The 24,054-nt window shown below is 46.9% G+C and overlaps 1 protein-coding gene across 1 annotated transcript in view; it reads right to left on the bottom strand.

The window, feature by feature from the left end:
• CSMD2 (CUB and Sushi multiple domains 2) overlaps positions 1-24,054 on the bottom strand; it is a 579,057-nt gene that overhangs the window by 123,069 nt on the left and 431,934 nt on the right. Inside the window, exons 30-33 of the mRNA XM_054012126.1 lie at positions 8,728-8,922; positions 7,573-7,689; positions 4,547-4,660; positions 3,160-3,255 (exon numbers count right to left, since the gene is read on the bottom strand). Of these exons, the coding sequence (XP_053868101.1) occupies positions 3,160-3,255; positions 4,547-4,660; positions 7,573-7,689; positions 8,728-8,922 (522 nt within the window). The remainder of the gene's footprint in view (positions 1-3,159; positions 3,256-4,546; positions 4,661-7,572; positions 7,690-8,727; positions 8,923-24,054) is intronic.

The following is a 24,054-nucleotide window of genomic DNA, read 5'->3' on the forward strand; positions in this document are numbered from 1 at the left end:
TGTCACCATCTCAGGTGTTACTTGTGCTAATGTGTTTCCCCTCACAACACCCCTGCGAGGCAGGGCTGTATTGTTACTTCTGTTTTACAAATGGGAAAACCAAGGCAAAAAGAGGTTATAGGCTGAGTTTTTCAATGGCGCTCAAGCGAACAGGGCACCTAACTTGATTAGGCTCCCTGGCAAATTCTGCCCTAAGTGACCTGCCCATAGCCACAGTGGAGCTGGGACTGGAACCAAGAGGAAACGACTTGGTTCTTTCAAAAAGAGCAGGAGTACTTGTGGCACCTTAGAGACTAACACATTTATTTGAGCATAAGCTTTCGTGGGCTACAGCCCACTTCTTCGGATGCATGTAGCCCACGAAAGCTTATGCTCAAATAAATGTGTTAGTCTCTAAGGTGCCACAAGTACTCCTGTTCTTTTTGCGGATACAGACTAACACGGCTGCTACTCTGAAACTTGGTTCTTTCAGGCTACTAGGAGTCTCGTTATTGTAATGGATTGTAACAATGGAGTGTGTTACTGTAACACTTTAAAACAATCCTTGTCAACACAAGCGAGGGAGAGAAAAGACAGTCGGGCCGAGGCACTGCCCTTATTTCTGTAAGTGCCTGAACTCCTGCCACTTGTGGATGATGCTCTTGTGAGCTGTATGGTACAGGAAACAGCGGAGCTTCAGAGAGAGCGAAGGGGTGAGAGACTGACTCTCAGACCGTTGTGGGAGTGGGCAATTGCTCCCAGTGGGAATAAAGAAGTCAAAGCACTGATTATTCCTGAGTAGGAAATCAATGAATTTTCATCTCTCAGTGGCGCTAAGATTTATTAGCACTTCAGGCGGGAATTGTTGGGAAGAGAGGGAAAAAACAAAGATTACAAGCACATTAGCGACGCTTCCGTTGATTTTAATTTGGTCCAGAGAGATGAATGTCCATGTGCTATGTGTTTTGTTTTACCCAGGATGCCTTGCACACCCTCCCTCTAACACATCTCATAGATTCATAGATTCTAGGACTGGAAGGGACCTCGAGAGGTCATCGAGTCCAGTCCCCTGCCTGCATGGCAGGACCAAATACCGTCTAGACCATCCCTGATAGACATTTATCTAACCTACGCTTAAATATCTCCAGAGATGGAGATTCCACAACCTCCCTAGGCAATTTATTCCAGTGTTTAACCACCCTGACAGTTAGGAACTTTTTCCTAATGTCCAACCTAGACCACCCTTGCTGCAGTTTAAACCCATTGTTTCTGGTTCTATCCTTAGAGGCTAAGGTGAACAAGTTTTCTCCCTCCTCCTTATGACACCCTTTTAGATACCTGAAAACTGCTATCATGTCCCCTCTCAGTCTTCTCTTTTCCAAACTAAACAAACCCAATTCTTTCAGCCTTCCTTCATAGGTCATGTTCTCAAGACCTTTAATCATTCTTGTTGCTCTTCTCTGGACCCTCTCCAATTTCTCCACATCTTTTTTAAAATGCGGTGCCCAGAACTGGACACAATACTCCAGCTGAGGCCTAACCAGAGCAGAGTAGAGCGGAAGAATGACTTCTCGTGTCTTGCTCACAACACACCTGTTAATACATCCCAGAATCATGTTTGCTTTTTTTGCAACAGCATCACACTGTTGACTCATATTTAGCTTGTGGTCCACTATAACCCCTAGATCCCTTTCTGCCGTACTCCTTCCTAGACAGTCTCTTCCCATTCTGTATGTGTGAAACTGATTTTTCCTTCCTAAGTGGAGCACTTTGCATTTGTCTTTGTTAAACTTCATCCTGTTTACCTCAGCCCATTTCTCCAATTTGTCCAGATCATTTTGAATTATGACCCTGTCCTCCAAAGCAGTTGCAATCCCTCCCAGTTTGGTATCATCCGCAAACTTAATAAGCGTACTTTCTATGCCAATATCTAAGTCGTTGATGAAGATATTGAACAGCGCCGGTCCCAAAACAGACCCCTGCGGTACCCCACTCGTTATGCCTTTCCAGCAGGATTGGGAACCATTAATAACAACTCTCTGAGTACGGTTATCCAGCCAGTTATGCACCCACCTTATAGTAGCCCCATCTAAATTGTATTTGCCTAGTTTATCGATAAGAATATCATGCGAGACTGTATCAAATGCCTTACTAAAGTCTAGGTATACCACATCCACAGCTTCATCTTTATCCACAAGGCTCGTTATCCTATCAAAGAAAGCTATCAGATTGGTTTGACATGATTTGTTCTTCACAAATCCATGCTGGCTGTTCCCTATCACCTTACCACCTTCCAAGTGTTTGCAGATGATTTTCTTAATTACTTGCTCCATTATCTTCCCTGGCACAGAAGTTAAACTAACTGGTCTGTAGTTTCCTGGGTTGTTTTTATTTCCCTTTTTATAGATGGGCACTATATTTGCCCTTTTCCAGTCTTCTGGAATCTCTCCCGTCTCCCATGATTTTCCAAAGATAATAGCAAGAGGCTCAGATACCTCCTCTATTAGCTCCTTGAGTATTCTAGGATGCATTTCATCAGGCCCTGGTGACTTGCAGGCATCTAACTTTTCTAAGTGATTTTTAACTTGTTCTTTTTGTATTTTATCTGCTAAACCTACCCCCTTCCTATTAGCATTCACTATGTTAGGCATTCCTTCAGACTTCTCGGTGAAGACCAAAACAAAGAAGTCATTAAGCATCTCCGCCATTTCCAAGTTTCCTGTTACTGTTTCTCCCTCAGACAGGCATCCCCACCTATGCATACACAACTGCCAGGAAATGGGGAAGCAAGAAGTTAGACTTTGACGCCCATCTGTGTTTTTGAAAAAAAAAAAAAAGGGTCCACTTGCCAGCATGTTCTGCTCTGACCAGAACAGAGATTTCTGTGAATCTGAACTGCGGCTCAATAGGGTGAATGGGACGAATCGTTTTTGTGTTAGACAGACAACCAACCATGTGCTTGGCCTCTCTCCAAGCTACCGAAACAATTGCACCTGTGTGCCTGACTCCACTGATCTCCTGCCCTCAAATCCACTGAAACAAGAGCAATCAAAGATGCTCAGGACTTTGTAAGATCAGGTTCAAATCTGGGCCACCTATTTGAAAAAAAAAAAGTGCTTGTCAATGTCAATGAGATATTTACTCACCATGGATGTATCTCTGGACCACAACTGCACCTACCTTGGTAGACAAAATGAAATCCTTTGGCAGTTGCTTGACCCTTGGCACTGAACTTGATGAGGATTTGATTGGTGGTGGCTAAGGGCAATGATTCACCTAGACAGGGAGAGAGGGAAACAGACGGCAGGTGTACACGTATTACAGCATCACCCAGGGAACTGGTTTACTGAGGCCTTTCTACTAAGACCTTCTCAACATGGGGAACTTTTACAGTATAGGTTTTTCTGAAGCTGGCATGGAGGAGACTTCCTTACGCACAGAGCAATTGTTAATTGTACCCAGGAATCAGTGAGAATCTATCTGTAGAAGCACATGGCTCTGCACAGCTGGGGGTTGCCTATGGTGGGAGGGGGGCGTTTCGGGGAGAAAAAAAATGCAATTGTGGCTGCAATTTAAAAAAAAAATAATTTCCTTTTTTTAAAGAACCGAACTCAAAATTTTGGAGGAACTGAAAAAGGTAGGATGCACACCTTACAAAAACACTGTCCTGAGAAGTCTAGTCCCTGGTGAAGATTTTCAGAAGTGATCAGCAATGAGGACAAGTTCTCAGCATGTTTTGAAAATCAGGCCCTTCTAAGGTGTCTCAAGCTGGGCTTCCCAAAAATGAAGCACCCCATATCAAGGGTCAATCTTGGCCTAGACGTATATCACCCACTAATGGGGATCTCGCGCCACACACGCGACAAGGAAACAAGTTCCTTAAGTACAGCATTGGGGAGATAAAGCCAAACAAGGGATGGGTGGGTCCTGAAAATGAAGGGAAGGCAATGTTTAGTTGGAAGATAACACCAGCTACGAGGGGAGAGACACTGCAATAGCTTCCTGCGGGGAAGTGTGATTGTGTGTTGGCCGAGAACTGAATCAGCCTCCAGCATCACTTTGGCAAACCAGGAAGACGGTCTAAGTTCCACAGCCATGCCGGGGCTGCCCACGAAGAGCTCAGCAATCTAGAACTGCTCAGAATCTACCATCGTGCTCTGCATTATGGCCCCTTTCTCCCCTGATCTTGCCACCCCCCCGTTTTGCAAGGGCTTGTGAGGGGCTGTGCACAGGGCAGCCTATGGCTGACTCACGCAATGCCTGCACAGTGTGTAACAGAGGGAATGAATCCCTCTCTCTTTCTAAATAACCATTCCCCAGCATGCCACATTTGGCACATCTACAATGCCAGGGCCGTCTCCAGTTTTTCACTTCCAGCTGCGGCGTAGACATACCCATTGGGCCTTGCCCAACTTACCCCAACCGGCTAGCAATGCTGCCATATTCTCCATAGCCTGGGGTCATTGCTTGTCACGGATCAGTCAGCGCGATGACCTTTTGAGAGGCAAGGCCCCATCGATCGTTCCGGGGCATTCCGTCTCTGCCAGCACCGGTGACTGATCCTTACCTGTGTGAGAGCCGGAGAGCGAGCTGAGGAGCCGGGAGTGCTGGTTGGGTCCATCATGAACTTCGATGACATCATTGAGCGCTGTCTGGAAGAAGGCGAACTGCCCGAAAACCACTGTGAACAGAGAGAACGGAACCAGTAAGGGCAAGAGACAGGGAACACACTGCCGTTCAACTAAAGCCAACCCCCAAGGCTGAGATGCTTCAGCTTCAGGTAACTCCAGACTGTCGTGAGAACCCAGAGAAAAGTTCCTGATTGTCAGCCCTTCAGATGGAAATCCCTTATTTATCCACCAAGCAGGTACAACATGGGCAGCAGCAAGCTTCCAAAATGCTGGCTCACCAAGGTTTCATAGGCCAGAAGGGATCATATTATGGCGAGTCTAGTCTGGCCTGCTACATAACACAGGCTATATAATTTCACCCAGTGATAATGATCAATTATTATTTATTATTTGTATTCTGATAGCACTAAGAAGCCTCCATCATGGACCAGAACTCCATGGTGCTAGGTGCTGTACAAACACAGAACAAAAAGCTGGTCCTTGCCCCAAAATGCTTAGGGCAAGATTTATTTCAAATTAAAAAATTGTGCCCTTAATTGAGAACATAACATAAAAATGGCCATACTGAGTCAGACCAATGGTCCATCTAGCCCAGTATCCTGTCTTCCAACAGTGGCCAATGCCAGGTGTTTCAGAAGGAATGAACAGAACAGGTAATCAAGTGATCCATCCCCGGTTGCCCATTCCCAGCTTCTGGCAAACAAAGGCTAGGGACACCATCTCTGTCCAATTCCAGCACCAAGCCCATCTGCTCTGGAAGGATAGCTCCTAGTGATGAAAAGATACTTGAATTTCCAGTCAGTCCTAGGCACCTCTGCTGAGACTGCCAATGAGGAAGTCACTCTGTGGTCCCCATTTTATTGCTTATTTTGTAAATGCACCCAGATGACCCCCAATCTCATCCAGGGGAAAACGATAATGAGACGATCAGGCCATTTTCAAGTTGGTGTGTGCGGGTTTGGGAAATTTTTGTAAGTTTTTCGAAATACAACAACAGTATTTTCCTCAAGAACCCAAGCCTCTAGTTCCCCCCCTGAGCTGTGTATCTGTAAGTTGCAAACGCCCAGTTACAGATTCACAAACTGTAACATTCATCAAGCTGCAACGTTTGTTACTTGCAAATTCAGTTTTACAGCGTGTCTTCCATGCTAGGACACTGCGATGGAGCTGGGCCAGCCCCCTGACACCTGCTGTCTGGAGAATCAGGAAAGGAAAGGAAACAGGATTCCTACAGAATTTGCTACTAGCAATTTCTCCACTCACTTTTAATGAAGCTATTGAAACACGGTGGGTGGGGGAAAGAAACTAACTTAGCTGTCATCATACTGTAGATAGGAAGTCAGGCCGCTCGTCAAGAAGTTTTTCCTAGTCCACTAGATACTTGACTGATTCAAGCATAAGGATCAGTAAAAGTAGCAACAGTAGCACCTTAACGGGGCTGGATGGCACTGTGGAATGGTAACCACCTATGGTGTATTTCACAGCTAGGTCACGAGTCCAAATCCATCTCAAGTCAGTAAAGACTGAAGGTCATTGCTATGTGCTAGCTACTGAGGGGAAGAAGTTGGTAGCCCTAATTAGTCCCAGATAGAACTGGGTGTCCTTATCTCACCTTGCTGTGTCAAGGGCTATGGGAACTGACTCCACTGTAGATCAATATAACATGGCAGGCTACAGAAGCTTGCCTTGTGGAATAAAATTTACAGGGCTTCACTCTACAGAGCTGTCAGTGCAGCAAGTTTCATGAGCCCTAAGTTCACTTTGAAAAAGAGAAAATATGTTAAACAACATGAATACCCATCCATCTAGCTGTCTCAAGGGTTTCCAAGGTACATATGCTGGTATCCAGGCACTGTACAAAATTAAGCAACATCAGAGTCGATAACTAAAATGTTGGTGCATGGATTTAATCTGGCTCCGATGCACATTTAGGCCCTGATTCAGCAAAGTACTTAAGCACGTGAATGCTCCCTGACCTATTCAGCCCAGCTTGTTTTGCTGAATCAGGGCATAGTGCTGTGGTTATCACAGAATAATCACCCACCCTTCCCCCCGCCCACTAGACAGAGTTTTGCTCTAATCTCAGATGCCAATACTCCATGCAGTAGCTTTAGCAAAATGAAGGTCACGACAAGCCTACAGGAAAAATAACATCTCAAAAGGAGCTTTGCACGAGGGAGATAGCTTTTCTCATACAACGGTATAAATATGGTACAAGTGACTGCACCTCCTCATTGTGCATAGTAGAATGGCAGAGAGCATTATCATTCTTGCTGGGGCAACATTTCTATCTACTGACTGTGATAGTATTTCACTTGACAGTGGCTGAATTGCAAAGATCAGTTCTAACAGCTGTTCTAACAGTTCTATATTTACCTTCTAAATATCCATTCAACAAACACTTATTTTCTGAAAGATTTTTAAAGGGCTACCAGATTGATTTTTACTCATACTTCTCTCTCTCTCTCACACACACAATTTTAGCACAATATTTAGCATATATTTGGGCTGAATACATTTGCACTCTCAGACATCTTCTGAAGGAGAAGACTGCTGCCACTGCTCCATTGCAAAACCTAATTACTGTAAATTAAATTTTCACTCCTTTTTTTTTTTTTTTTTTTTTCAAATCAGTAACTCTCAGATTTGGTTGAGAAACTGAAAAAAAAAACCCTCACAAAAACTGTCAATTTTTTTTTTGCCATTTTTCATGTAATTATTAAATTAACAAATTTCCAACATCTCTGTACATGAAATTGAATTTACAGTCAATAATGCCACTTCTGCCGTATTTCCCATTCCTCCTCCTCCCCAATAATAATACACTCACACTCAACTGTAGAAAATAGACTGTGGGGAACATTTTCAGCTGGTATAAACTGACTTATCTCCAGTGGCTTCAACAGAGCAATGCTGATTTATACCAGCTGAGAATCTAGCCCACTGACTGCACGGCATATACCGTAGTCCTTCGGCACGACGACAAAATACAGGCAGATTTGTCCACTGGTGTAATTCCGAGGATAATTTGGAGACAGAACTACTCCATCTGATCCAGTGTACTGACCACCACACGGCGCTGAAAGACAAAGTCAGGAAGAAATCATTGGAAGAAATCACCGGAGCAGCTGTCATTCAAGCCCCGGCTTCAAGCATTACCCATTTTCTCCACTGCTTCAAAATACATCCAGCCATGTGCTTATTATTCTGTGCAGGACCGGCTGCCCAAGTCTGTGATCAATGCTACATTTCAGGTGGAGCAGCACCCACTGCAAGTTCTTATTAAGAACAATATTGCTTATCCTAACTCGAGTTCATGCTTGCTTCACATTTAATTACCACCACCACACCAGGGACTGGGTGGATGTCACATACAGTATGTAGCCGAATGCGTGATCTCCAGCGCTATCCATCTGATTCTAAAGCACAGGAGTTGGAGGGATGGGTTCTTAATCTTTTCATTGTTTCTCAGCAACAGGAGACTGGCCCAGGGACCAATGCAGCACTCCCCATCAGAACATTTTCAAACCATCGATTTCTCCCATCCACACCCACGTTCCAGCCTCATATTGGTCTCTTGTCCAGCTCCGGTTAGCAAATAGAGCTGGTCAGAAACTTTTAATCAAAATTTTCTGATGAAAAACAGGAAAACCTTATGAGAAAAAACATTTTCCTGTTTTCTTACCAGCTCCCGCCCTGGCTCAGGAAATCAATTAAGCACATGCTTAGGTACTTTCCTAAATGAGAATGGATTTCAGCACAGGCTTAAGTGGCTTTCCAAATCAGATGCTGTATTTGGAATGCAGAATTTGTCCTGCTGGATCTGATAATTGGTTTGTTCTAGTACCCTGTCTTTGTTAGATGCTTCCGAAGGAGGGACAAGAAGCCTCATAATGGATATCTATGAAATAATTTGCATACAGAGTAAGTTTCTTTCTGACCTCAGATAATGAATGCTTTCATTTTTCATAGGAGTAAAAACAAAGCTCCCCCCCTACCCCCGATGAGCTCGCTATAAAGGGACGCCCGTGTGTCTGAATGGTTTGTGCTGCAGCGAGGCTCGGCAGCAGGCCTGGACGTTTTGGAGCCGGCTCCTCGCTCACCCCACCAGCCTTACCTGTGCACGTTGGCCGAGGTTTGTTCCACGCGGGTTTCCCATCCCCTCCCATTATGCATGTCAGGGTGGAGACTCCTTCGATCTCATAGCCACCATCGCAGTAGTAGGTAATTGTCGACCCCAGTTTCAGGTCTGTGCCCACTCGGGTGCCATTCTTAACTGACCCGGGATCAAAGCAAGACTCCCTGGGATTTTCTGCAAAACAACATTGCAAGGAGGTTTAGCGTGTTGATTTGACTGTTTAAGAGGTTCATCTAGCAGGTAAATAGTACATGATGCCAGCCCTATCAGTTACAGCAGGTAACTGGGAGTCAAGACTACTGAGTCCTGTTATTAACAGCTGTGCCACTCATGGGCTGTCTTCCCTATAGAATCAGCCTGGGATCTTACCCAGGTGTTGCCCCTGTCCCCCCCACTGTCTGCACACAAAAACTTCTCACTTGAGTTTAGTGGTACTTTCAAGCTAGCAAAGTTGGGGCTGTGGGTTAGAGCCCAGGTTCTGCTTTCACTCAGGTGGAAACTACTCACTTTGCAGTGGCTAAATCACTCGAGTGCTGATAGTCCTCCAGTGCCTTCCCACAATTCCCCCCATGTGCCCAGGACAGACAAGATCTCCGACAATTCACTCGGAAAGAGTCATAGAGCAGCTCAGCTTACTGCAGCATGCAAAGAGCACGGGATATGCCACCAGGAGCCCTAGCAACACACATGGGGAAGTGCAGCACCAGTGAGGACCCAGTAACTTGGGTACAGGCTTTGCAGCATGGCTGCTCACACCTAGGCTAGCTAACTCAGATGCCAGTCACCTGGGCTAACTCTGCAGTGAAAAACTTTCATTCACTGGGTGTCGTCGGGAACATCACTTAGCCACTCTATGACTCAGTTTTCCCATCTTTAAAATGGGGGAATAACACATCACAAGGATTTTGTGAGCCTTATTTACTATTTGTAAAGTGCTTTTCGATCTTCAGATGAAGAGCGTTTATTACATGCAACCTCTGGAAATGCTGTGGTATTGCTGACATTACAGGCCATTTTTTTATAGGCCCTCAACTGGGCCTCTAATTTTGCACAGACATTCCGCTGTGGGCACCACAAACCATAGTCACGGAGTTACACACTCAGGGAAAAAATGTCTACGTGACGTAAGTGCCTAAATCCCAATTTTAAAAGTGGCTTGGGCACTTAGAAAAATCCCAATGAAAGTCAATAGGAGTTAGGCTCCTAAATCACTTGGACACTGTTGACGATTTCCCCCAAGTCCTATAGTGTGTCTTTACAAGTAAGCCTGGACACAAAATTATGGATAATATTAAAAACTGAAACCCTCCCTAAGCAACTTTGCTCTTCCATACAACAGGCAGATCCCAATTTCAAAACCAGCTTTTTCTGATCTGGGATTCCGCTTCAGCCCATTTTAACAGACGGGGGTCATCGCAAGATTTGGATCCAGATCCACGCCTGGATTTCAAACACATTCTCACACGTGGAGGAAGCTGGGGATATTCAGATCCCAGATTTCGGTCTAGGCCCATCTCTAAATTACTGGTGAAAGCACGGAGTGGTGGGGGAGGAGAGAGAGCGATTGTGCAAGTATTCACTGGTACCAAATCCGGCAGATAGGCAGAGCTTTTATTTAAGTAGCTGCACACATGCTTTGCTGAACGGGAGACCGAATGCAATGAATTTTGCAAACCAGAGCATGTAACTGCACGTGCGGCTTGTAAAGTAAGGGATCCGTTCTCTTAATATAGTTTGGATGCACTACATCTATTCACAGTATCTCTCAGGCACCTGTCAGTCTAGCATCTAACAGCTTAGTGCTCTTACCCACAGTGATATACAGGGCCATGTGCTAGCTGGTTTTTTATCCAGATGTGTAGATTACTGCAGAATGACTAAATGCAATTAGACAAAATGACGACATTTTTCATTCTCTTTCCCATGCTCTGCAGAGTTAAAATCCCCGTTTGTATATGAAAATTCCAGGAAAGATTGCAGATCTGTCAGGCTGTGCGTATTTTTCTTCCGCTTCGGAGGGACTTTTTTTAATGAAATATAATTAGGGGCTTTGATTATTCCTGGGCTTTTGCCATTTAGAAATTGCTGATTAAAGCTCAGGGCTTTTTGGTGAACAGTGGGGTCTGTGAACAATCACAATTGCCTGAGAATTATATCGTGCCGTTTTAATTTTGTTTGAAAGAAAAAAAGACTCAACCCACTCCTACCAGGCCCTGCCCTGGCTTCTTTGTTTGTAGTGAAAAGCAGGATTAGCCTTGCGATTTCCTTCCTGTGACAGCTGTGCCATTAGACAGTGGCCCAGGTAGGCAGAGAACAAAGAGTCTGAAGTGCTTCTATTAGGGATAGTCGAACTGGGGCACAGGCGGTGAAGCCTCTCTTCCTCTCTAGAGGGAAGCACTGTCTAGTGGTAAAAGCACAGGACGAGGAGACAGAACTCCAAGGTTCTTATCCTGGCTCTGCCACAGGCTTGCTGCATGGCCTTGGCCACCTCACTGCCCCTCTCTGCAACTTTATTCTCTTAACTGTAAAATGGGATAATGCAATTTAGTTGCCTCTTGGAGGGAGGGGTGCGTGTGTGCTGTGAGGCATAATTAGCATCTGTTTGTAAAGGGCTTTGATGCTCAGACATAAGGTGGTAGAATAGTTCTGTTCTCAGAAGCTATAAAAGAACTTTGTTTTTATTCCATCATTTCATGCAGTTCCAGCCTGAGCAGAAGCTGGATGCAATAAAGAGACATTAGCCAGGCCGACTAGGAAGAGACCAAGCCTGGAGGTCTCATTTCACCCCTGGCGATGGAGAGCATGACCACCAGGCTATGCGGTCAGACAAGGAGCTGCCATTTTGTCTTCTTTAAGCCTCACTCTCTGGATAATGATCACTGCTGCTGAGCAGGCAGCCTTCGCCAATACTAAGATTCTTCTGTATACTGTTAGGATGGTGCCAAATTACTATGAATTACTGTGGCCGATATGCATAAGTGTGGTAAGCATGAGTTTGGTATGGCTCGGTACGTCTGTATTTGCTAGAGGATTCTGGGAGCAGGATTCTCTTAGCATCAGAGAATTGGTGTGGAAATTTATTGAGAGTACTGAAATAGCACTTGAATGGTTAATAAAGGCGGTTTCTGTGCGTGTTTCTGAACAGGAGACTTTGAAACCTGTCAGCCGATTGACTAGCTCACAAAGTAAAGAAAAAGCAAAAACAGGCCATCAGTGAGCTTGGTACAGGTTGACCCGGGTCAAAATAACCCCTTCTGGAGAACACTGCACTAGGAGCTCAAGTGAATGATTGATGAGAGGGTAAATGTTGATTGAACTTTGGTCTGTGCCTGTTTTGCAGCCCCCTTCTAAAAGATTAATTAAAGAAAACCAGTAATGAAATGCCCACAGGGCATATTTCTGGGACATGTGACTCCTGTGAGAACAAAAGGTATAAATGCTAAGCAGAGTACATTAGTTAGTTAGTTCCCCAATTGACACCTAAAGAGGTCTGTGATGCTGTAAGACAGAGGGTCAGGGTAGCTGAGACCTGGCTACAAGAGACTTGTGTGGGACTTTGGAATCAGGCAGCGTTGGGGTAACTAAGACCCTGCAGCGAGGGACATTTGACAGACCAAGTACCTGAGAGGGGAAAAGAAGAAAAGAAAAGAAGTCTCCCTCTAGGACTGGTACCTATACCTGCTTTGTTTGCCAAGCAGGATACTGTGTAAGGCCAACACAGTTACTGAGGGTTTATGCTTGGGGAATTCAGGCTTATTAGGGAGATGTATATTCTGTAACCTTTACTGCTTGTGTAATTCTTTCTCAAATAAACTACTGCGCATTAAGCATATTGAATCTGAATTTTCACTGGTACCGGTAACAATCCACCCAGCTGTGGGCCATTAAAGCTCTGTTTTAACATATACCACTCAAGAAACACTTGCAGGGCTGAGCATAGCTACCCGAACCTGGAACTGAGGCCAAAAACTGGGCCCGGACCTCATCGCTAGAACCCAGCACCAGCCATTGGGGTCGAGATCAGAAGCTGAGCACCCCCCTGCACATCTGCAGAGCGCCCGTGGCTCCATCGGCCTGGGAGTGAGGGACCCCAGGCAGTGCCTGAATTTGTGTCCCATGCCCTGAACAAGGCAGCAGTGCTGCTGCCCGGCAAAGCCAAGCCAAGTACATCATCGCCCAGGAGACATTTGCAAAAGCAAACTCTGCGCTTGCTTGTCCAAATTGTTTCTCAGTTCTGCAGGCCTTGATGCCTCTGGAATGCTAGCATTCGTTATTAGCTTCTTCCCTAACAAGGCTGCACCCGACAGGTTTCCTCATGACCACATTATGCCTCTCTTGTGATTTTGAACCATTTCCCTGCATTTCATCTCACAAGCCGATGTCGCCTCAACCTGCCAATCAGCCTCCCACCCAGCTGTCAGATGCCTTAGACATATGCTTGATCTCAGTCTCCGCTCTCGCTTTCAAAACTCACGATGTTCAGGGCTCCAGCCACCCTGCTGACGGGGGCTGGCGGCTGATTGCTGAAGTCTCCCCCTGCTGCTCTTTTGTTTTCTTCCTTTTTGGCTGTTTTTCTTTTCCCTGGAGAGTCCATGCCCCTCGGGACAGTATGTACCTTAGCCAGGCGGGCGGATGATTCCCCTTGGCATGCCGAGAATATCCCCGCCCCAATCCACCAACTCCTTCATTGGCGAGTCGCTGTGACACCAGCCAACGCTGACCTATGACTGTGTTCACAGAGCAATACGTCAGGACATTCTCCAGTTTAAGGAGAAGTTTGGTCCAGTGGTGGCAGCAGAGGAGCAGACGTCAGGACTCCCGGGTTTGGATCCCCAGCACGACCATCAGACTCGTCATGCAATCACGGGCAAGTCTTAATCTCGTTGTCCTTTGATTTACCCGTCTGCAAAATGAGCGTCGTACCTCAACAAATTCCAGGTCTGTGAAGTAAGTGGCGATTGGTTCAAAACCAGTCCCAGCTGGCAGTGACTGAAAAGCATTTGACATCTTGCACAAAGAGTTTGGGTGTCTCATTCCAGTTCCAAAGGAACAGCTGTCCACCTCTCTCTCTCTCTCTCTCTCTCTCTCTCTCTCTCACACACACACACACACACACACACACACACACACACACACACACACACACACACACACACACACACACACACACAAATAACTGTCCACAACCAAAATTGGCCCTCTGCCTAGCCAACTTGGCAGTAAGAGCAAAGAATGACTGAGCCAAATGGGGCACGGCTATAAACCTGTCCTCTGACACCTAGAGGCAGTCCTTCCCGGCCACAGACTGGACATGCTGGGGGAACATCGTGAAGAAAACTTGTGCAGCAGCTGTCTACATTGCATCTGTTCTGCAGACAGAGGACAGTAGCTTCTAAGGCTGTTGCTAGGGGGCTTTTCATGAGCGCTAAATGCTCAGACAACGCTTTGAGAAGTTGCAGAAAAGAAAATAATCGCTGTGAGGTAACATTTAGCAAGAAAAAAATAAAATAAGCCAGAGTGTTACCATGCTGGGTCCTCGGTTCCACACATAGCCCTCGCTGCTCAACTAGAGCCATCAGTGGGGTGCCACTTTTCCAGTGACAATGCCAATGCTGCCTTGAAAGAAGCACGGCCTCCGTTCCTTTGATACGGCAAGATCACAAGACACAAAAAAGCCGGGTGCCTTTAGAATGCACATACCCGTATTTCCCAATGCAATACAATGAATCATTTTATGGGGCGGTTTGAACCGTTCCCCCCCTTTGAGTGTCTCTGAATGCTAAACACAACTGGATGTTCTCTAGCACGTCCTGCCGTGTATCGCTAAGCGTGCTGCAGCACAGTGGGAATTTCCATCTTCAAAAAGGGAACACAGGAATTGTTGAAAGAATCGTCTTGTGTGTATTTATAAGCCCGGTATGGGCAAAGCTGCTTTGATCAAGTAATAACTGACTCGCAATGGACGGTTTGGGGAAGGGTGAAAAGTAATCGGCTGTGCCTCATTTGTTTTCGGTTCCTTGCCTCACTTCCAGATTCCAGCCAGGAACAAGAGTGGGAAGCATTCAAAGAGTGCGAGAAATGTCACGAAATGCCTAATTGTGACTTTCGCTCATCCCTCCTGTACCAAAGAGGTCTGGATAAATCTGGATAAGCATCTAGAGTCAGATGCTGTGCTGAGCTTCCAGGGGGTATAGCCCAGGGGGAGGAGGAGGCAAATGCGGCTTTAACCCACCTTTGTGCTAAGTTCCTGGCATAATTTAGCCAGCTCTAGGGGCTGCTCTAAGTTATGTCAGCGTCCCCAAGCCTGCCGATACCCTGCAGCGCACAAGCCAGAATTGTTGCAGCAACATGCGCTACAGCTTGGCCCCTCCTGTCTCCAACTCCACCCCTGTGCTTTTCCCTAAGCTAGGGATGCGGTGGGGGAGGGGGAGGAGGAACCTGTGTAGGACTGCCTATAGTAACCCAACAAAGTGCCCTCCCTCGGAGATTTTTCCTCCAGCCCCTTGCAGGATATTTATATCCCCTATATTCTGCTAGAGCTATATATAGGGGCAGATTCCCGCCACCAAAATTTGGGGCACTCTTAAGTAGTAAATCTCTGAACAACTTTAGGACTGATTTCAACAGGGACTTGCTTATCTAAATTTCCCATTCTGAACACCCCTTTCCCTCCCCCATTATCCTGAAGAGCATCACTGTCCTCGAATATTTGTGTGTTCACCAGAGACCTACAAATACTGCGGGCACTACATTTTGGATGCCACAAACCCTCATATGTTCTATACAAGCAAGATATGACAAACTGGCAGCTTGCCCATTTTAGCTACTGGAATTATTGGGTAATGCTCAATGATTCCAACAGCCCTTCATAGAGTTGCTGCAAATGAGTGCCTTCTAGCTTAGGGAATCATTTCAAATGCCGCTTGAAACTTAAATCCACCCATCACGGGCATGTTTTCCCATAGATTAATGTTCTCTCTTGCTGATGGACAATAATATAGCTTTAAGTCCTTTCTTATTCTTCTTGATGCTGCATTTAAGCTATCGTTACAGAAGAGCTAGCCAATATAGATAAAGAAAAATGGATCTCAGCCTGTGCCCAGACTGCAAATCAAACCTCTCCTGAGGTTCAAAAAAATGCAGTTACTTCCCCAAAATCCCAGTTCAGCACTTCCTGATGCCAGCTGGGATGCAAAGTAAAAAATGCCACTGGGGTGCAAAGCGGAAAGATTTGACGGCAGGCTGGCTATCTGGAGGGACTGTGCTCATGTGGTCACCAGAGGCTCAGGAGGTTTGGACAATTCAGATAAGCATCAAAGCACTCAAACTACTAGAGTGCATACTAAAGTCCAGTGCAACCTCAGATCCTTTTGAGGTTCAGCAGCCGCTATGAATGACCCCAAATCTGTATTTCGACAGAGCTTCCTCCCTAATGAGTGTCTTTTCTTCAGTCCTCCAGAGAAGTCATCATCATGCTGAATCTGGGACAAAAGCCCTTTGCAAGTCAACAGATTGTGATGCCTTCTCTACCAGAGTGTGACTTCAGAGCAGGGCCTTGACGAACAAGCAGAGAGACAGGGTAAATTTTAGCATTTGGAGGAAATAAATAGCAATAATATATTTTTTTTGCAATTTTTTAATGTAATTTGCAATTTCTTCTGCACAGCAGAGTGGTTTTCAAGAACATGCTGCGTGCACACAGGATGTTGAGCTCTTCTGAAAAACTGGCCTGAGTTGTGTGTGCTGAGCACTGGACAATCCCGCTATGGGTTCTTTGGAAGTGTAGGCTCCACAAGCATAAACACAAGCTAAAAATGTAGTCAGCTGAATTGGGAATACAGGGACGCTGGATCCTGTGTTAATGAGAACAAGTCACTCCTGTCTTGTAGCAGGAGTGAGAGTGGGGAATGTATAACTAAATGCACATTAACAGGATGATGGTTGATCTTAAAGCCGTATCTCCTCAACCATGCTGAATCTGTCCCCTAGGACCTGCCTACGCACAAAAGTTGTGCTGTTTTAACTGTACTGGTATGGTGAAAGTAGTACCAACCCCAGTGTGGAAGCAGTTACACCAGTATAAAGTGCTTATACCAGTATAGCTGGTTCCTGTGTTAGGCCTGGTCTACACTACGGGTTTAGGTCGACTTTAGCAGCGTTAAACCGAATTAAGCCTGGACACGTCCACACAACGAGGCCCTTTCTTTCGAATTAAAGGGCCCTTTAAACCGGTTTCTTTACACCACCTCCGACGAGGGGATTAGCGATAAAACCGGCCTTTGCGGGTCGGAATTGGGGTAGTGTGGACGGAATTCGATGTTATTGGCCTCCGGGAGCTATCCCACAGTGCTTCATTGTGACCGCTCTGGACAGCGCTCTCAACTCAGATGCACTGACCAGGTAGACAGGAAAAGACCCGCGAAGGTTTGAATTTCATTTCCTGTTTGCCCAGCGTGGAGAGCACAGGTGACCACGCAGAGCTCATCAGCACAGGTAACCGTCATGGAGTCCTCCCAGGATCGCAAAAGAGCTCCAGCATGGACCGAACGGGAGGTACGAGATCTGCTCGCCATATGGGGAGATGAAGCAGTGATAGCTGAACTCCGTAGCAGTAAAAGAAATGGAAAAGTATTAGAAAAGATCTCCAAGGCCATGAAGGACCGAGGCCATAACAGGGACACACAGCAGTGCCGCGTGAAAATTAAGGAGCTAAGGCAAGCCTACCACAAAGCCAGAGAAGCAAACGGAAGGTCCGGGGCAGAGCCGCAAACTTGCCGCTACTACGCGGAGCTGCATGCGATCCTAGGGGGTGCAGCCACCACTACCCCAACCGTGTGCTATGACTCTCTCACTGGAGAAACACACAGGGAAGACGGTTCGGGGAACGAGGAAGATGACGATGGAGGTACTGTAGGTAGCTCACAGCAGCAAGGAAGCGGAGAAACCGGTTTCCCCAACAGCCAGGATATGTTTGTGACCCTGGACCTGGAACCAGTAACCCCCGAACTCACCCAAGACCCTCAGGGCACACAGGAGACCTCTGGTGAGTGTAACTTTGTAAATATTTGTAAACATTACAAAAAAAAAGCAAGCAAGTCTGTTAACGTGTATGGGGATGGGGCGGAAATCCTCCAGGGACATCTCCAGAAAGCTCTCCTGGTTGAAATGGGGTGATTTTATTAAGGGGGACATTCAGAGGCGCCCGTTCCTGCTCTTCTGACCAGAAATGTTCCCCGCTGTTAACCACGCGGTGGGGGGGAGGGGTGAAGTGATCATCCCAGAGAATCGTGTGTGTGTGTGTGGGGGGGGGTGGTTTACTTGTGTTTGTGCCGCATGTTAACCGGGAAACCGCAGCCCCCTCCTTTTACATTGAAACCCCATTTTAAATGGACAACCCAATTCATCCTTGATATGGGAAATGCGCTGCTGTTTGCAACCTTTCCCGCATGTTAAGAAGGTTAAAAAAGCCAAAACACTGTGGCCTACGATGGCTGCCTGCAAGCCGAAATATGCGACCTTGTAATGAAAGAGTGTACCCATTGTTCCCTAAAATGTGTCCTTTTTAACCACCTCTCCCTTCTCCTCCACCAGCTGCAAATGTTTCTCCTTCGCAGAGGCTCGTGAACATTAGAAAGAGAAAACGTAAGACGAGGGACGAGATGTTCACGGAGCTGCAGATGTCCGCCCAGGCTGATAGAGCACAGCAGAATGCGTGGAGGCAGTCAATGACGGAGATGAGAAAAGCCCAATATGAACGAGAGGAGAGGTGGCGGGCTGAATCGCGGGAAGAACAGAGCAAGTGGCGGGCTGAAGACGATAGGTGGCGTCAGCTTGCAGACAGACGGCAAGAGGCAATGCTCCGTCTGCTGGAGCATCAAAGTGATATGCTCGAGCGTATGGTTGAGTTGCAGGAAAGGCAGCAGGAGCAGAGACCGCCGCTACAGCCCCTGTGTAACCAACAGCCCTCCTCCCCAAGTTCCATAGCCTCCTCACCCAGACGCCCAAGAACACGGTGGGGGGGCCTCCGTCCACCCAGTCACTCCACCCCAGATGATCGCCAAAGCATCAGAAGGCTGGCCTTCAATAAGAGTTAAAGTTTTAAAATGCAGTGTGTCCTTTTCCATCCCTCCTCCCCCACCCATCCCAGGCTACCTTGGCAATTATCCCCCTACCTCTGTAAGGAACTAATAAAGAATGCATGAATGTGAAAAAACAATGACTTTATTGCCTCTGCAAGGGGGAGGGGAGGGTGGGGTGGGGTGGTTGGTTTACAGGGAAGTAGAGTGAACCGGGTCGGGGGGGGGGGTTGGAGGGTTCATCAAGGAGAAACAAACAGAAGTTTCACACAGTAGCCTGGCCAGTCACAAAACTCGTTTTCAAAGCTTCTCTGATGCGCACCGCGCCCTGCTGTGCTCCTCTAACCGCCCTGGTGTCTGGCTGCGCGTAATCAGCGGCCAGGCGAGTTGCCTCAACCTCCCACCCCGCCATAAAGGTCTCCCCCTTACTCTCACAGATATTGTGGAGCGCACAGCAAGCAGCAATAACAATAGGGATATTCTTTTCGCTGAGGTCTGAGCGAGTCAGTAAGCTGCGCCAGCGCGCTTTTAAACGTCCAAATGCACATTCCACCACCATTCGGCACTTGCTCAGCCTGTAGTTGAACAGGTCCTGACTCCTGTCCAGGCTGCCTGTGTACGGCTTCATGAGCCATGGCATTAAGGGGTAGGCTGGGTCCCCAAGGATCACGATAGGCATTTCAACATCCCCAATGGTCACTTTCTGGTCCGGGAAGAAAGTCCCTTCCTCCAGCTTTCGAAACAGAGCAGAGTTCCTGAAGACGCGAGCATCATGTACCTTTCCCGGCCATCCCACGTTGATGTTGGTGAAACGTCCCTTGTGATCCACCAGGGCTTGCAGCAGCATTGAAAAGTACCCCTTGCGGTTTACGTAGTCGGTGGCTTGGTGCTCCGGTGACAAGATAGGGATATGGGTTCCGTCTATGGCCCCGCCACAGTTTGGGAATCCCATTTCAGCAAAACCATCCACTATTGACTGCACGTTGCCCAGAGTCACTACCCTTGCTATCACCAGGTCTTTCATTGCCCTGGCAAATTGGATCACAGCAGCCCCCACCGTAGATTTGCCCACTCCAAATTGATTCCCGACTGACCGGTAGCTGTCTGGCGTTGCAAGCTTCCACAGGGCTATCGCCACTCGCTTCTCAACTGTGAGGGCTGCTCTCATCTTGGTATTCTGGCGCTTCAGGGCAGGGGAAAGCAAGTCACAAAGTTCCATGAAAGTGGCCTTACGCATGCGAAAGTTTCGCAGCCACTGGGAATCGTCCCATACCTGCAGCACGATGCGATCCCACCAGTCTGTGCTTGTTTCCCGGGCCCAGAATCGGCGTTCCACGGTATCAACCTGCCCCAGTGACACCATGATTTCCACATTGCTGGGGCCTGTGCCTTGTGAGAGGTCTATGGCCATGTCAATTTCCTCATCACTCTCGTCGCCGTGCTGCAATCGCCTCCTCGCCTGGTCCGGGTTTCGCCTTGGCATGTTCTGGCTCTGCATATACTCCAGGACAATGCGCGTGGTGTTCATAGTGCTCATAATTGCCGCGGTGATCTGAGCGGGCTCCATGATCCCAGTGCTAGCTATGGCGCCTGGTCAGAAAAAAGGCGCGAAAGTAGTATCTGATGGACCAGGAGAAGGAGGGCGGGAGGGAGGGAGGGAGGGAGGGAGGGCCAAGTGACGACATGGCGTACAGGTACAGGAACAGGGAGAAACACAAACAACTGTCACACAGAATGGTCCCCCCAAAGATTAAACTGGAAACCCTGGGCTTAGCAGGCCGTTGATTTCACGGAGGAAGGGGAAGCAAATGAACACAGAATAAATCTATTTTTTACATCTTAAGGTGGCAGCCGACGCTGCAGCATGAGTGACAGCCATACCAGTATGATGATGATGGGTACCAATCATAATATACCATCATCTGCCAAAAGGCAAGGGGCTGCTGCTGTGTAGCAATGCAGCCCCATGTCTGCCAGCCCCACGTCCGCCAGCACCCAGCATCGCCCTCGGCCTCTTCTGGGTGCTTAGCAGACAATATTGGGCAATTGGCAGAAAATAGTACATTATGACTGGTAACCGTCATCATCGAGACAGTAGCATGTCTGCCCAGGTGGCCATGATTGACAGCCACTCCAGTACGACGACGACGGGTACCAGTCATAATATACCATCGCCTGGAAGGGGCTGGTGCAATGCAGCCCTACGGCTGCCAGCCCCACGGCTATCACTCATGCTACACCGTCTACTGCCAAAAGGCAGTTAGCAGCTGCTGCTGTGTAGCAATGCAGTCCCACGTCTGCCGGCACCCAGAGGACATATGGTGACGGTGAGCTCAGCTGTGCTGAGCGGGCTCCATGTTGTCTGCACAGGTAACCCAGGTAACCCAGGTAAAAAGGCGCGAATCTATTGTCTGCCGTTGCTGTGACGGGGGAGGGAGGGGCCTGACGACATGTACCCAGAACCGCCCGCGACACTGTTTTGCATCATCCGGGCATTGGGATCTCAACCCAGAATTCCAAGGGGCGGCGGAGACTGCGGGAACTGTGGGATAGCTGTGGGATAGCTACCCATAGTGCAATGCTCCGGAAGTCGACGCTAGCCTCGTACTGTGGACGCGGTCTGCCGACTAGAGCACCTAGAGCATTTTATTGTGTGGACATACACAATCGGCTGTATACAACCGATTTCAATAAAACCGGCTTCTATAAATTCGAACTAATTTCGTAGTGTAGACATACCCTAAGAGACGGGGAGTAAACTATACCAGTACATACATTACAGATATCTCCTGGCATAGGTGTATTGGTCAGGGATGCAAAGTAAAACTGGGTGAATAATGGATTTTTCAGTTTGGGGACAGAAATGGAAAATCTGGGGCGGGGGAGGGAATGTATTTCGATTTGAACCGAAACAATTTTTTTGAAAAATTTTCAGCAGATCAAAAAATGACAGAAAAAAAGGAGTAGATCAAAACCTTTCCATTTACTAAAAACATTTTTTTAAAGTGATTTTTTTGTTTCAATTCGGCTGGTTTTGGGGTGCTCGTCACCCCTTTTGGGGCATTCTTTTAAAAAATTGGCCAAATTTGAACTAGAAATGCCATTTTGAAATGAAAAATCAAAACGAAACATTTCAAAACAAAAAAGTCAAAACATTTCAAAATGTTCACAAGTAAGCAGTTGTACTTTAAAAAAAATAAGTTTTTTTTCTCTCAGCCAAAGCTATTTGCTGAATTCTACCTGAATTTACAAATCATTTCAGTGCACCAAAAAGGCGTTTTTGGAAGAAAAATCTATTTGCCCAAACTATTTTGCCCAGCTCTAGTGTGAAGAGGTGGGATCCCTGACTAACATAGCTGTGGCAATAAAGTGCTCCTAATACAGACACGTTGCGTACCAACAAAACTGCACTTTTAGCTTGCTTCGCTTGGGGGAGGGGGAGCTGAAATAAACAATACCGGCAAAAGTGCAGTTTTGTTGGGATAAGCGCATAGCTATGCTGGCAAAGTACTCCTAGTATAGATCTGGCCTAAGATACCTTCATACCTATATGCAGCCACATTTTGCTCTCTCCCTGCTGTGTCAGCACAAGTACTGGCAAAACCAGAACCAAAACCATTATGTTTCTACATGTTTTTTTCCTTCCCCTAGCCAGTGTGAAAGTAGCCCTTTCAGAACCATCGGTCCCCGAATCAATTTAACATGAAGAGCCGGGGCTGTTTGAAAATCACCAGGCGTGTTGTAGCTCGAGGCTAGCAATCTGATCCCAGTCTCCGAGAAAATGTTGGATTTCCAAAAGGGGCTAGTGGATGGTTATGGCGTCTTTCCCTGCACATTACTAGTGGAGGATTACGAAGTCCCCGGTAATTGGACTGTTTCATCTGGGGCTGAGACCGTTGAGAGAAGCAGCTTGGGGACCTAGAGTGAAATCAGCCTATGGACTGTGGAGCTGACCATATGCATTGAGATGTTACAAACAAGCCCGTGTCTTTGAACTGTACTTGGCATTCTGTTCTGGCAAGAAGCCCAATGAGATACTTGATTTCTCTTTCATATACTCTCCTTTTTTCCCCTTCTTTTTCTTCTTCCTCCAATTCCCCAAAGTTCCATTTTCTGCAGCTTCTCAAACTCGAATTGCTGTCTCCTTCTAATGCGTGGGGAAGTTAATGAGCAAAGTTAAAGCCTCATTCTTTTCTCCCAGCAGTTTGGCTTCGTGGGAAGTATGTAGGCGTGATTAACTCTGTAGGTGTGTTTAGGGAAAAAAATAACACTGTACAACAGCCCTAATTTAATGAGGCCAACTTTTGTTCACTACATTTTGGCTGCCAAAAGGGGGGAGGGTGGGAGAAAGGGAGACAAAACCAAAGGCCTTCATTTGTACTAAAAAGAATTCTAATTAAAGGCTGGAAATTTTTTAATTTGTTCAATTTTAAGAGCTGCTAATTACTTTTGTCTTCTTAGTTTATAGCTAGTTATTGAAGACGCGGCCATTCATGGACAGGATTTGCCATGTCTGACTATAATACTACTTAGCTTTTCAGCTGTAGACCTCAAAACATTTTCCCTAGGAGGGTAAAGTATCATCACCCCCATTTTACAGATGGGCACAGAGAAAGGGGATGAGATTTGGCCCAGGATATTTGGCAGGTCAGTGGCAGCGTTTGTATCCCAATCTAGCACCCTATCCACTAGACCATACTGCTTCCATGTATATAGGTTTGGGCCAGCAAGTCTAGCATTCTGTCTCTGATGCATCTGAAAGCAGACAAGCCTTCCCAATGGTGCACCTAATCTGCATGTGGCGGAGGTGTGTTTGAGGAGTCATTTCTTTTTAGCCCCTACTTCTATCATGTCCTAATTTCCCTCTCTGCATAGGCCTGGCTTCCCCAGTTAGTCCAGATGTATTCTCTCTCTGTGCCCATTAGTGAGCAGCAGGGTGCCTTTGGAACAGCAGACTCACTGTAGCCTGCAGGGCATGTAAAGCACATTGGCAGTCCAAGCCCTTCCTTTCCGTAGACGCTTGAATCAATACATCCTCCCAGGAATCCAGCCCGCATTCATCCCTCACACAATAAGAGCCTGGCTCGGACAGGGGACCCGATGACAAAAATGTCCTAGCAGAGGCAGCATCTCAGCTTGAACTTTCACAGGAACGAGCGAATGGGGCAGGACATGTTCTATTATTGCCATTTGTGGCATCCCTGGCAACACCCTTCCACTCCTTGCTCCA

This window comes from Malaclemys terrapin, chromosome 22 (genome assembly GCF_027887155.1).
Source record: "Malaclemys terrapin pileata isolate rMalTer1 chromosome 22, rMalTer1.hap1, whole genome shotgun sequence".
NCBI classification, from domain to species: domain Eukaryota; kingdom Metazoa; phylum Chordata; order Testudines; family Emydidae; genus Malaclemys; species Malaclemys terrapin.